We start from the raw sequence: 13,945 nt of genomic DNA, 5'->3' as shown, positions 1-13,945 counted from the left end.
TTTATAGGATGGTGCTGTTAAATAAAAAAGGGTAGTTCCACCAGTCTCATTTTGAATGAGTGTAATTAGTTAGAGTTAGTTAACAAGTTTAATGTCTCCCAATTTGTACCATAGCACAGTATTTCTGAAAGAGAATGGGGGAGAAACAATGTAAACATTTTCAAATATGCACTATTTGGATCTACTGCTTACTAGACTTTTAGAGTGGATTAGTCTTGATTTATTAAACCAGTGCTTTGTTTGATGAAGATAATTCCCGACAGAACCATGTTTCCCACAACTGCATCAGTTTCCAGTTCAAAAAGCCTCGAAAAACATCAATAAGATTTGTATAGTGTTAAATACCCCAATTCTTTGATCTTTGGGCTGAAGGAAGAGCAACACTCGGTGTATAAATGCTCAATCAACAATCTCTTTATTCCATACGATTCTCATTATTCCATACAACACTTTGAGCATTACAAATGTCCGGACAGGAGATGTGCACAGGAGGGTGTCTGGCAACATCTCGAAGTATCTAACAGTTACTCTTATAGCTTCTTCCCAGGGCCATAAAGCCTAAACCATATTCTTTCTATCTTACGGTGCCTAAGTGACGGCCTTGGCTTCCTGTTTTATCTCCTCCTGATGAGATGAGGCAGGAAACTCTACACAGTATGTTCTCTTCTCTTTGTAAATGTAACTAATATGTAGTAAGAATTGGCTGGCGAAACATTGGTAGAGTTTCTGAAAGTGTATGAGTGACACCTAGTGGAAGACATGACATGAGCCTAACCTAACCCAACACACTGCATTGTTCAAATTTTGATTAATTAAATAATCACTGAAAAAAAAACTTTAATTAATCTAAAAACTGATTTGGTATTTTAGATGCCACCGATCTATAAAATCAAATAAAAAAAATATTTATTAAGTAATTTATTCATTCAGTTATGGAATATGTTATTTTGAAAGGAAATCAAAACAAATAAGTTCAATCAGTGGGAATAGAATTATAAAGTTTTAACATTATAATGTTGGAAACTCAGTAAATCAAACAAGTTGAAATGTTTATGTTTTTAAGCACAGGGTAACTTTTTTTTTAAGAATGTGAGGACCTGCTTTGATTGCCACCCTCTCAGTGTGAAGCAGTGGTAGAGACTGTAACTTGACCTTGGCTCTTAATGGCTGTGCGACAATGGTGCCCCGTCCCACTGGCCTGTCTGCCCCTTTGTTGTGTCTATTTATATTATCCAGACACTGTGCAGAGGTTATTCAGAGGTGCCAGTGAACAAAGGAACAAAGGGTGAGAAATATTTCTCTTATTGTCTCCACTCTTATTGCTTTTTTCAAAGAAAAACTTTGAGATTTGTGGTTTTCATATTTTTTTTCTTTTTAACCTGAACATATAATTCAACTTATCAGCTGTGAATTTCAGTTTTTTGGTCAGCATGTGACTGTAAACATGTTTCTGGTTTGACTTGTTCTTAGATGATCACGCTGCTGTGTTCTTAAGCCAAAATGGTATGTAAAGTAATTTTCACTTTTTAAAACTATCAGAAATGTTTAAGTCTTACTCTACTTGAAAATTTTACTACTGTTACTACCTTCTGTGCTGGGTTATCTCTCTCATTAGGTAAAAAGCATGAAGATGCCAGTGGGCTATCATAAGCATTGTGACAAGTGTTACAATGTCCACTGTCAAGTCCCTGCGCAGACCTCTGTTTCATGTATAGTCGTGAAATGTCACAAAAACTGTGGTGCAAGCCTCCACATGTGCAAGCAAGAAGAGCACCAGCTTCTCTGTCCAAATGAGATAGTGCCTTGCCTTAATGTTTATTATGGCTGTCCTCTCACCATGCTGCGCCACAGGCTGGCCAAACACTTAGAGGTCTGTCCTGCCAGCTTGGTCTGTTGCTCTCAGGAGTGGAACCGCTGGCCTATTTCAGAAAGTGACCTGACCTTTTATAGAAATGTTTCTGAAAACCCTGTTGTAAACACTGAGGAAAATCTTGATGTTGCTATGGCTCATAGGGACCAAGAGCAGCTGTTTCAATCAATCAAAATGAAGAACATTTTTCCCGAGTTGATATTGGAGGATTCTGCCGTGCAAAACATTGCTGCTGGAATCAACAGTCCTGCAGATAATGCTTGCTGTTCTGTAGACAGTGGTGAATATACAGAAAATGGCAGTGCAAAGTTGGACGAAGAACTGAGTCAAGAGGAGAGAGATACTTTGGCAAAGTGCACAGATGTGACAAGTATTCAAAATTATAGCTCCTGGGAGAAAATATTCAATAAGGAGAAGGAGGGATGCAAGCAAACCATCAAAAACCTGAATAAGGGAGAAAAAGGAAAAGAAAAGGAAGACCAAGAATCATCAAAGAGTCAGAAAGAATTACACCAGGGTGGAGAATGTCCTGTAACTGCCAGAACCATGGACGGTGCCACTGGCCTTGCACCATGGCAAGATGGGGTCCTTGAGCGTTTAGGCAAAGAAGTCAACATTGCAGAATATAATATGTATCTGGTGCACAATGGGGTAATGCTGATTAACTTTGGGCAACTTGCTGCTTGCACACCAAGAGAAAAGGATTTTGTCTATGGGAGTCTGGAGCCCATTGAGGTGAAAAGCGTCCGAACATTTAATGTGCCTACCAGCTATCGAGCAAAGCGCAATCACTTGAAAGACCCCTCGCGCAAGGCCCAAACCACACACCAGAGTGTTGACACTTCAGATCTGGGCATTTCAATTGAGGATCTTCCAAAGTGTGAAGAGGTTAGCACAACACTTCTGTGCTCCCTGGAAAAAGAACTGAAGGGACATTCGATCTCAGAGAGTGTGTCGACAGATGGTCTTTACACAGATATAGGAACACAAACGTGCATCTTTTCTTCTGCACCCTTCAAGCAAGATGCTTCCTTAGCTGATGTCATAGCAGGTAAACCTTGTCGTCTTTATTTATACATCGAAGCAGAATCTGTCACTAGAAGACACAACAAAACAAGTTCAGCCTTCAGCTACATGTGTGGCCACTACTTTCGCCGTGATGAATACTGCTTTCACTTCAAGAACGTGCATTCTGACATACAAGCCTCTCTAAATGGCTGGTTTCAGCAGCGTTGCCCTTTAGCATACCTTGGTTGTACTTTCACCCAGATGAGGTTTCACCCAACAGGTCAGGAAGCATTAGTTAAGTTCTCCAAAGATGGCAGCACTCTGGTACTCCAACCAAAAGCCAATTCATCACTCTGTGCAGGTGGGAAAACCTTCAGTCCTAAAAGGAATGATGCACAAAATCTGGATCCCCTAAGCAGCCTTCCTTTGGAGATCATTCAGCATATTGCTGGTTACCTTGACAGTTTTACATTGTCTCAGTTGTCCCAAGTCTCCCATCTATTGAGAGAGGTGTGTGCCACATTGCTGCAGGAGAGAGGGATGGTCTCCCTCAAGTGGGAGAAAAAGAAACACTCCAGTGAAGGAAGTTCCTGGATTTGCCAAAAGAAAGCAAGTAATCTTATTTATCTAGATATATTGGTTTTCTTTTGCAAATGTGTTTTTTTTTGTTTTTTTTTTGTTATAGTCACTTTATATTCCCTGACCTGTAAATTTGATTGCATTCACAGATAAGTGTGTGCACCATATTGTTTTACCATTTCTATTTATTTACATCATGTCAAACTTCTCTATCAGTTTCCCTTTAGTACCTGGCATCATTCTATTAACTTTCACTGGAAAATCTGAGTCATTCATACAGTATGACAGCAGCTGCACTATAAACACTCCTGACTCTCAATAGTCCTCTCTAACAATATTACAAACTGAGCCGCAGTTGTGTTGGCAACAGTTATTGAGTTCCCACTGAATCAGACCCTGGAGATTTACTGCCTTTGTCTGTGTCCTTGCAAAATATCAGCTTCTTCTAAGGTCAGGAACCACAAGGAAATGAAATTTAGTTTTCTTTCCTGACGTTGGTGCCCAAGCAATGGTTTGCTAATTAACAGCAACAGAAGAAACAAAAAAAAAAAAAAAAATAGCACTACATAGCATATAAAGAAAAATAAGGCGATTGTAATTGGGCATTATTAGAGGTTCACCTACGACAACTAGAATTGAACCCTGGTTAAAGTCACACAGTTAGCTAGCTTGGTGGCTCAGGCCACTACCCCACAAGGATGCCTGTTGGTCCTGGAGCCGGAAATTAACTAAATCCTCTCTGGAATTATTAGAACTGAGTAAAGGGTTCACATTTTAAGTGGTTCAGATTTATGAATACTGAGCTATGGAAATTTAAATGCATGTTTCATTAAAGTACTATCTCTTCAGGACAAACGTTGAGCTGTGCAGAACTTTTTCAGGCTCTGTAGATGCCTGCTTATCATTATTATTAAAGAATTTTGGTAGTTTACAGAAATACCTGAATTTGGCAGCTAGGGAGTTATAACAAAATGAAATAATTAAAATCTTTTGACTGAGAACACAACTATAATGTTCCAGATTTTTTGAAGATCAAATTAAATATGCTGGTAAAAAAAAATTACTTGTTGTTTGTGAGCAGCGAAAATGAAGGTGGGATAGATAAGACATCTATTTTTCAGTTGCAATTTGGTTGTACTTGCTTTCATAATTTTTTAGCTACACAAAGTAGTTTTCCTGCTAACAAACGTGTGATCAAAGCCCCCCTGCTGGAGGTAATGAAGCAAAAAACACTATCAATGCACGTGTGTATATTTTTGCATTGACTATCTCTGTACTGCAGTGATCATGAGACAAAGAGCATGCCGATGACATCAGTGATGTGGAATGGCCTGAGACTTTGCTGCCAGTAAACAGAGTGCTACCATAACAAGTCAGATATGTGATCATTCATGGAAACATAGGATGTTAATAAGACTGTGTAGGCAACAGCTGGGTATTTGCTCTCAGATGAATTGCATAATTTGTATACATTTGTCACGGATCAAAACAGAAATAACACCATGCCCTAACATGTGATAAAAGTATTATGCGATCTAGATTCCATGGTATTTAAAAATAGATTCCTCCTCATCGCAGTATACTGTAGCTGCAAAACAGTTGATAGATGCCATGACAGCCTCCCACACCTCCTTCAATTCTGCCTCTGTGTTTTACAGGTTTGGAAATTCAGCTCTCAGTTTTCCTCTGTGGACAGATGGAGCTTCAGCGATACTCCTTCCATGTCAAATCACCTGGGAACCTGCTCCTTCTACCAGAGAGAAGATCGCACTGAGCCGGTGGCTTTACCCTGCCTGGGAGAGGTCAGAGACAAACACGGGAAACTAAAGCATAAAAGATAACGCTCACGTTTCAGAGCACAGCGGGCAGACCACAACACGAGTTATGCCTTGTTTGAAATCACTGAGACGTAACATGTATGCACTCATCTGAAAAGTGGAAAAAGCCTCCGCATGTAGAGCTGCTGTATAAAATCAGAGCTGCAGTGTGTTAAAGCCCTGCAGAAAGACAATCTGTCGTATATTAGAAATAAGAATAATTTAGTGTAACAGGATATCTTGGTGATGTAATCATCCTTTTTTTTTAAAGCATTTACTCAGATCATTTTTCTCGTTGGTGTGCAAAATTCTCTGAGATGGATCTTGTCATGCAGTGTAGTGTGGAGAGAAACGTGAATGCTAAAAGTCTTTTTTGCATTTCGAATTTTCGCATTTGGGCATGTTTTGCCTGGGGAACATCCTCATGATATTAGATGAACCATTTGGCATGACTGAGATGACAAGTGCTGTTTGTTCCAGCATATTTCATTCTTATGGTGAAAGGCAATGTTTGAAAGAAAAATCAAGGAAGGGGAAACGCTGATGACTGTTTCAGTATGACAAGACTGACATCTAGTGGATAAAAACTTAAGTATCCCATCTGTATCAAATGGTGTGGTTTGGCATTTTAATGCTGGAGATTACATCACATGCTGCATGTGTCATATTTAATAAAATACAGCAGTGCTTGCTTTGTGATGAGAACAACTCAGTTTGAAATAAGTGTGATCTGCATATGTGAATAAATGTGATTTTTAGCTGGATTCGTGACTTTTTTTAAAGCAGCACAATGAACAGAATTTAAAGAACATCATAAAAAGGTTAATTTATTGATTTCAGACTTTCAGAGAAGACGAACACCTAATGTTTTACATCACTGCATGTCAGATGTTTCAGGGTTGCGCATTTTGTTGATCACCTCTGACAGCATTTTGTTACACAGGGCAGCATATGGATTAAGGACCACAGCTTGTTGTCGAGCAAATTCACTTCCAAGTGCAGCTGCTTTTTCAAAATCTGCTCTGGCTTCATCATTCTGGCGTGCTAGTCTATGTAAAAGGCCTCGTTGCACCAGCGCCTGGCAGGCAGTACGCCCAGTGCTGCCGCTCAGAGCAATCGCTTGGTCCAGATCCCCCAGGGCTCCTGCAAAGAGAACAGCACCGTGAACCAAACACATGTCTGGAAAGTTGATTTATTTTTTTTAGGCCATGATGTTCTAAGATACTCAGCTTTGGCTTTGGGTCAGGCTACTGAAAAATTCATTCTGATAAACACAGCTGAAATGTGCTTGAACTACTTTTCTCTCAAGTACTGTGGAAATCAAATAATGAGGAAAAAACAAAAAGTCATTCTCAAGTAAACTGCTCATAACCGAGCATTATCCATTCAAAAGCTTTATATGTATTAGTAATATCCTTGTTCTACTGGTTCAACAACACATAACAATGACTTTCAGATGAATAGACGTTCTTTTAGAAATCTGCAGTTGCTAGTGACATGCTAGTCATTAGTGAGTCAAGGACTGTTGTTTTTGCCTACAAACCTGCCCTTCTTATGTCAGGCAGCAGGTAAAAGCAACCAAACACCACACTATCTCAGAGCACCATCGCTGTTGACAAAGTGCATCAGCTAGACAAAGCTCCGGTATTCACGCTGGCCTTAGACTCGGCAGTCTGATAAGTTGGCACACCATGGCATCTCTGGAAAGGGTTATTATTGAATTTGTTGCACATACCTGCTGTGTCCCCCTTCAGTCGCAGGGCCTGTGCCCGGTTGTTATAGGCAGAGGCTCGCTGAGGAAGAATCTGGATTGCCTGGCTGAACAGCTGAAGCGCAGTTTGTAAATCCCCAGTCTCTGCTGCTGAGACACCCCGCATCTCCAGCTCTTTCACTTGCTTCAGCAACTCTCTGTCAAAGCCACTGTCTGGCAGGAGGAGATAAACAGGTTGAAAAAGGACTCAAACTCAATTGACAGGTACCGTGGAAAGGAAAACAGAGAAATGTCACTCGGAAATCAGTTTGGATTACAATGTCATGTTTTTCGCAGCCCAGAAATGGAATGTGTTCAAATAAATTCAATATACTGTGACATGATATGTTGAGACACACCAGTCAGAAGCTCATGCTCACCATCATCAATTAATTCCTCCTCTTGGTTTAGGCCGGGAATGTCTCCAAAGGGGGTGGTGGGGTTGAATATAGCCTGCAGTACAGCTCTGTCATGTGCCGAGGCCATCTTACTGTCTTACTGGTGTCTGCAAAACAAGGAGAGAAAGACAGGAAGAAAAAATCATTCCACCAAAATTACAGCAGGACAGAGATTTCTTCCTCCCCTAACTTTTGCCATTTCTATTAGCCAATCAGAGAAGGGGGCGGAAGCAGAGGTGGACTTTGAGATTTTCTGGCACTAAATACATCTGCATCCTGTTAACTAAGAAATGCAGGCCAGTAAAAACTGCATACCGCACAGCACAGACATAAGTACACCAGAATAAACTGGACGTCTGTAAACATTGGAAAAACTCTTATTGTTCACTTTATTACAGTTCGTATATTATCAAGATTCATTTTTATCATGATTGTATGTGTTTGCTTTATATCATGACATGTTCACATATGTTTAGTGTCTCTTTCAACCCCTCTGTAAAACACTCTTGCCATGTTTGAATAGTATTATACAAATACTGTTGGCCTGGCTTCATTTGACTCTTGTTGTTTTGGTAGAAGGAGACAGAATAACCCTAATGTTTTATATGATAGTTTGTGTTTGCTTGTTTGATTTATCCATAAGCATACTCTATCCATGGTGGGCCATTTTATTAACCACACAAACTGTTGCCATGAGTGGCAAAGTGGCTACTTTATAAGACCGTAGGTGTACCTAATAGAGTGGCCACAGGTGAATGCACACAGGTGCGCCAAATTAAGTGACCAGGATTTACTTAATAAAGTGGCTGGCCATAGGACTTTATCATAAAATAATAACCGTTACAACAAATACTGGGTGCTTTTATTTTCCTTTGGTTTGCTAAATTTTTGAACAATTTATCGCCCCAAAATTTACTGTTCATTTTATTCAATTTATTAAATTTTTCCAGGAAAATCAAATCCCACTGATGATTTGATTTTAGTCTCAAAAACACAGGAAAAAAAAAACTCATGTAAAAAACATGAGACCCTTGCATAGACACATTTGGGTGTTTGTGGATTTTGTGCAAGAGGTTGTTTCTCAGAAAGCTCTAGTAAGTTGTTTGTGGTACTAAAAACACAGGAAGGAAGGAAGATGATGCCGCATCCACACAGATCAGAAGCTATAGTTGCCTATCATCCCTACTGCTTGCAGATGTTCCTCCACTTAGCAATATCTGTACCAAAGTATATATACACATTGATCAACTTGCGTATTTGAAAACTGAGAACCATCAGTAAAAATATCTATGATGGTTCTGTTCATCACTCTCCTTGTGCTCTTTACAGGTAACTGAGCTCTTATACCTCTAAAGAAAAAATGTTGCTTTATTGTATGTGATTATTAATATCATTGCTGCTCCTTTGTGCTGCTTTTATCATAGAATTTATGCTTTATTTTAGTACTTCTCTTAGTATATCTCAAATTACTGCGTAGAGAAATAAAACAATTGCATAATAACTCATTTTTGATGTAAAGAAGCTATGTAAAGGTTTGCATTTAGTGCAATTTCAACAAGTTCCAATACATGTTTGTGGTGAGTGTGACTCAAGAAGTACAGTGGGTTGTCTGTTAATCATACGGTTGGTGTTTTGATCCCGTCTCTTCCAGTTTTCATATTGCAAACTGATAATATACCCCGAATAGCCCCTGATGCATTTATGCTAGTCTATACATGTTAAACAAGATGCTTAGGCATAGAATTGAAGCACTCTATGAATGTGTAGATGATAAGGTAAAAAGAACTCTCAGTGTTCAATTAGAGTAACAAAAGCACTATATACGTACCAATCCAGTCTAGGTGCTTGGTAAAGTTGCTGTAAAGTGGTACAACTGAAAGTTTCCCAGAACCTTCAGTTGTAGTACAGGCTGGTACCACAGTAATGATCCTTTAACCACATGTACCCACATTGGGGCACACAAGTTTTACCACAGTTCTGACCTTCTCAACATTTATAATTGTCATCAAAAGGCTTTCAGAAATACTAAATTGAGCATGTGTAGATATCCAAATAAAGCTCTGCTAATCTATGGTACTTAATGTACTGGCACAACAGCAGTGTGGGCCAATGACACAGAGTTTGGAGTTTTGGTTGGTTTATAATTTCTTTTAGTTTTGAAAGTGGATTATATTTGTCGGGGTTTTTTTAAAATAGTTTTTTGTGTTTCCTTGTGTTCATGAATTTCATTACCACTTTGATTGATCATATGTTTTCCTGTTGTTTTATTATTTGCACCTCTACTCTTCAGGTTTGTTAGTCTCTCTTTCCTTCCTGTCTCCTCTGTCTTCTCTTGTGTTCAGTCCTCGTCTCTGTGTTAGTGACTTCTTGTTTTATTTTTCTGTTAGTGGTTCCATGTGTTTAGTGCAGGGGTAGGCAACCTTTCTGATGGCCATTTAAAATTTCCTCAGAAGTCACACACAATATAAAGAACCACTTTATAGAATTAGATTTGTTTGCAGATGTTGGCAGCTATCAGCGAATAGTTATCAGCTATTTGAAACAAATCCATAACAAGAACTCCATAACAGCAAATGAACTGTACAACAGAAAATACAAATGCTATTTATGGTCTCCTCACAACAATGATAAGAAAAATAAACTAAGCCAATATGGCATGTCTGTTAATACAGAGACACACATGTTAATCTGATATCTGGTCTCCCACTCAGAGACACAGGTCTCCGAGTGTCCAGCATTCAGACGGCTACCTGAGGATACTCATGTGAGAAAAAATCTGCTCACACAGACATGTAGAGCCAAATACTGTCAATAAGGCCTCTGCAATGTTCTGAAGACAGTTAAACTTGTCAGGTAGTGATGTCCAGCAGGTGAAAATGCAAGCTCCATGAACACGCACAGCTATGGATTCCAGCTGCCTTAATGTTGCATTAACTGGCATTAACTCAGCCAGTTAATGTGAGTCAAATCTAGCTGCTCATTAAAGATTTCTGGTTTGATCAGAAAATAAAACATTGGTCCATACGCCTGAAAGTCACAAAAATGCATTGTGTCTCGAGTCTACGGATTTATCCATATATTTCCGTGGTGCTGATGCTGTGCTTAGCGGAAAGCTAACAACGTCCCAAGTTATTTTTAGCCAATTACAAGTTGAATCTAGTAGTTGGGTTTGTTAGCTAAGATACTGTCATTAAGAAGAGGTACAACTAATGTGTCTATGCGAGCTGATTTGCGATGTGCATCGCTGGCGCGGCCATTTATATTTTTAATGCACCTTCTCAGATTAATTCACTGCGTGTCGTGCCCAGGCCTGGACTGAGACAAAAAATCGGCCCGGGCATTTAGACTAGAGACCGGCCCCCCAGGTATTAAAGCCATTAAATGAAAACAAATGCTGTTGTGACAGTGATGTACAATCTTGTTGGTATATGTATGATTGCTATACATTTTATGTCTGATAAAAACTTTGGTTGTAAGCTTCAGATAATTATTTAATAACAGCCAGACATTTTAAATGAGAATAAGAAAGTATTTCTTAGTGCCCCCCTTTCCCTGTTAATGCCCTACCCGCCCCTGCACAGTTACCAGCTGTCAGCTACGTAGAAAAGGATCTTGGTGTTATTTGTCTCTCAGAAACAGTTCATAACTTCCCTTCAACTCATTCATGTCACCTAAAAGGTAAACCTGTTTCTCCATCACCTGTTCAGCTCTGATGTTTCAGTAAGGACATCTCCTGGTTACATCTTCATGTTTCCCTCTCACCAGATATACAAACCGATATCATGACCAGCAGCTTTTACAGCTGTAAAAGACTGTAAAAAGTCAGCACAACGTCAGCACAACGAAAATAAACTCCACCTAAACTTAGTTTATATCTGACCCAGATAGACTGCAGGTCATAACTTCTTACCTGAAGTTCAGTTCACCTGACACTCGGGTCTCTCCTTCTCCTGCCTCCCCTTCCCTCATCCACCTGCTGGCCTCCACCACTTGTTAATTTTACTGAATCTGTGGAAGCTCCGCCATAGCCATCTCCCACATTATGGATATGTGATAACAGAGAACTTTCTATTTGAAACAGTGTAATAGTTCTGCTGTTGAATTGTTTTCTACTGACATGCTCAATGGAGCTGCTGTGTGGGAGATATTAGCGCACTCTACAGAAATAGAAATGTTCAGCGAGGGGAGGGGAGAAAAGTGGTGCAGTTGTTTAAAATGTGCAATGTAAACTTTATTTTGCATGCTCAGTTCTGTTTTTGACTGTCATATTGGTCTAAAGTCATGGCCATTTACCCACTCTCCCAATAGATTCAGTGGATTTATCAGGGCTGATAACAGTAATTATCTTAAAGAGGTGTCATGAAGTGATATGTTAACTGTTATAGTCAGTCTTACAAATACAAAGTTGCAAAGAGGATACTGAAGCTTCATCAGCTATGATCAAACCCCTTTGTTGAAACTTAGCTAATTCAAAAAATGTACAGACAAATTAAAGCCAAACTGTATCTGTTATTGATAAACATGAATAAGCTTTGAACACATAAAACTAACTTGATCTTGATCTTTTATTGCTATTTTGACTTACAGCTCTGTGGTTAGATTCATCTAGTTCTCTGTGCTGCTGTGGCTCCAGCAAACATCAGCTGATACTAGAAATTAATATTAAATAAATTCTAACAACAGCTGATCAAGCTTAAACATGCTGCTGTTTTTTAGCGCGACATCCGGCGGTTTCCTCTTTGTGGCGCAAAGTAGGCGATAAACAAACGAGAAAGAAAAGCCGATCAGCTGATCATTGATCAGAGAATGAAGAAGAGGCAGCTATGCAGCCTAACCACAGAATAAATCCACATTTGTGTCTCAAACTGCGTCCCTTCTCAGCTCAACACGAAACGCGTAATAATTTCTCTGAATACGAGACGATTCCGTTTTTTACGGGACGGTTGGCAACTCTACTAACTAACCTTATGAATAAAATAAAGTTCACTATCAGTAACATCATAGCACCCACCCAGCTGTATAGAAACTCTGTCATGCTAGCTAGTACCCAGTACGAGTTATTGTAACTGACTGTAAAAAGTCAGCACAACGAAAATAAACTCCACCTAAACTTAGTTTATATCTGACCCAGATAGACTGCAGGTCATAACTTCTTACCTGAAGTTCAGTTCACCTGACACTCGGGTCTCTCCTTCTCCTGCCTCCCCTTCCCTCATCCACCTGCTGGCCTCCACCACTTGTTAATTTTACTGAATCTGTGGAAGCTCCGCCATAGCCACCACCAAACAACTGAGTTATTTTACACACCAGCCAGCACCTGGCCAATCCACCACCTTTCATTATTTATACTGTTACAAAGGAAAAAAAAAAAGTCACCGGGCCACCGAGCAAATGCCCGGTATGCCCGATGGCCAGTCCAGCTATGGTCGTGCCATCAGTTAACCCTTCGTGTGCCAACTGTGGCACGCGTGCCTAGGGTTGCCGACCCCAGTCCTATAGTATCGTTTAACATCAACAGCAGAAATTTGCTGTACTTTGCAATATAAACTATCATTTCCAATACTGTAAATAAAACATAGCAAATAAAAAAACATTAGTGGTTGGTGACCCCCTTCGATCAAAGCAATATCCATTTGAAAACCTTTGTCGCAGTATGAACAGTGTAACCAATGGGAGATTTTGCCTGCTCAAAGAGTTTCATGTGAATACATTTTTCAATGTTCCACAAAGAGAAGCAGCAGAGATAAAAGGAAAATATTCATTCTGCACAGTAATAAATTACCATAACTTTATGCAACCCTGACTGATTTTTTTCTATCCTGCTAAATATTTTATATTTTGTATACACTTAATGTGAATCAAATAAATCAAAAAATGGAAAAACTCACTTGATTGCAATATTTAGTACAGCACAGTTTAAACTCTTTTTATCAATTAAAGTTATCCAAATTTCAAATAATGATCTTGTACATTTTTCTCCAAAATAGTTAAGATAATATATCAATCTCAATTTGCAGCATACAGGAGCAATTTGGTAACTAGACATCAAAATTGGCCTCCATCACGCCTCTGTCTGTGGCTGTAGAACTACATGGAAAAATCCATGTAGTTCTACAATCAGCAGAAGCCAATCAGAAAAAATCAGACTATGTGAAAGAAAGTAGCAGTATGCATCTGGCTCATCAACAGTTGCCCAAAGCATTGCAAACTTTTTCTGGGTGTCAGAAAATGTGTTCTTTTTCCAATACTCCTACACCTAAGGTCATAATATCAAAACTAACTGTGGTAAGTTGATGAAACTAACACATTACATGGTTAAATAGTTCTTCTAAAAGTTGAAATAGATTTTGTTTGCATAGGATTCCTAGAAATTGGTGAAATTTGAGGAATGAAAAATGACGCCACCATATTTGATCATATGCCCTGTTTACCTATAACTACAGCAAATGATGGTAGGCCGATTTTCAACATATACCATGTGCATCTATTAAGCCATACTTAGGAATAAATGTATGTAATGTAA

General features: G+C 39.2%; 2 protein-coding genes across 2 annotated transcripts; one reads left to right on the top strand and one right to left on the bottom strand.

Moving 5' to 3' along the window:
• The first annotated feature begins 1,225 nt into the window (after nt 1–1,225).
• On the top strand, nt 1,226–6,038 carry LOC113036929 (F-box only protein 40). The gene is made up of 4 exons (XM_026193543.1): nt 1,226–1,285; nt 1,471–1,503; nt 1,616–3,487; nt 5,116–6,038. The coding sequence occupies exons 2-4, from the start codon at nt 1,501–1,503 to the stop codon at nt 5,296–5,298; spliced, it is 2,058 nt and encodes a 685-aa protein (XP_026049328.1). The 5' UTR covers nt 1,226–1,285; nt 1,471–1,500; the 3' UTR covers nt 5,299–6,038.
• A 36-nt stretch (nt 6,039–6,074) lies between these two features.
• ttc36 (tetratricopeptide repeat domain 36) lies at nt 6,075–7,605 on the bottom strand. The gene is made up of 3 exons (XM_026193544.1): nt 7,405–7,605; nt 7,010–7,198; nt 6,075–6,417 (listed from the first exon to the last, which is right to left on the bottom strand). The coding sequence occupies exons 1-3, from the start codon at nt 7,508–7,510 to the stop codon at nt 6,149–6,151; spliced, it is 564 nt and encodes a 187-aa protein (XP_026049329.1). The 5' UTR covers nt 7,511–7,605; the 3' UTR covers nt 6,075–6,148.
• Between the last annotated feature and the right edge of the window lie 6,340 nt (nt 7,606–13,945).

Source organism: Astatotilapia calliptera, chromosome 14 (assembly GCF_900246225.1).
Source record: "Astatotilapia calliptera chromosome 14, fAstCal1.2, whole genome shotgun sequence".
Lineage (NCBI taxonomy): Eukaryota > Metazoa > Chordata > Actinopteri > Cichliformes > Cichlidae > Astatotilapia > Astatotilapia calliptera.
Note: the sequence above shows the minus strand (reverse complement) of the source record. Positions and strands in the feature narration are given on the sequence as shown.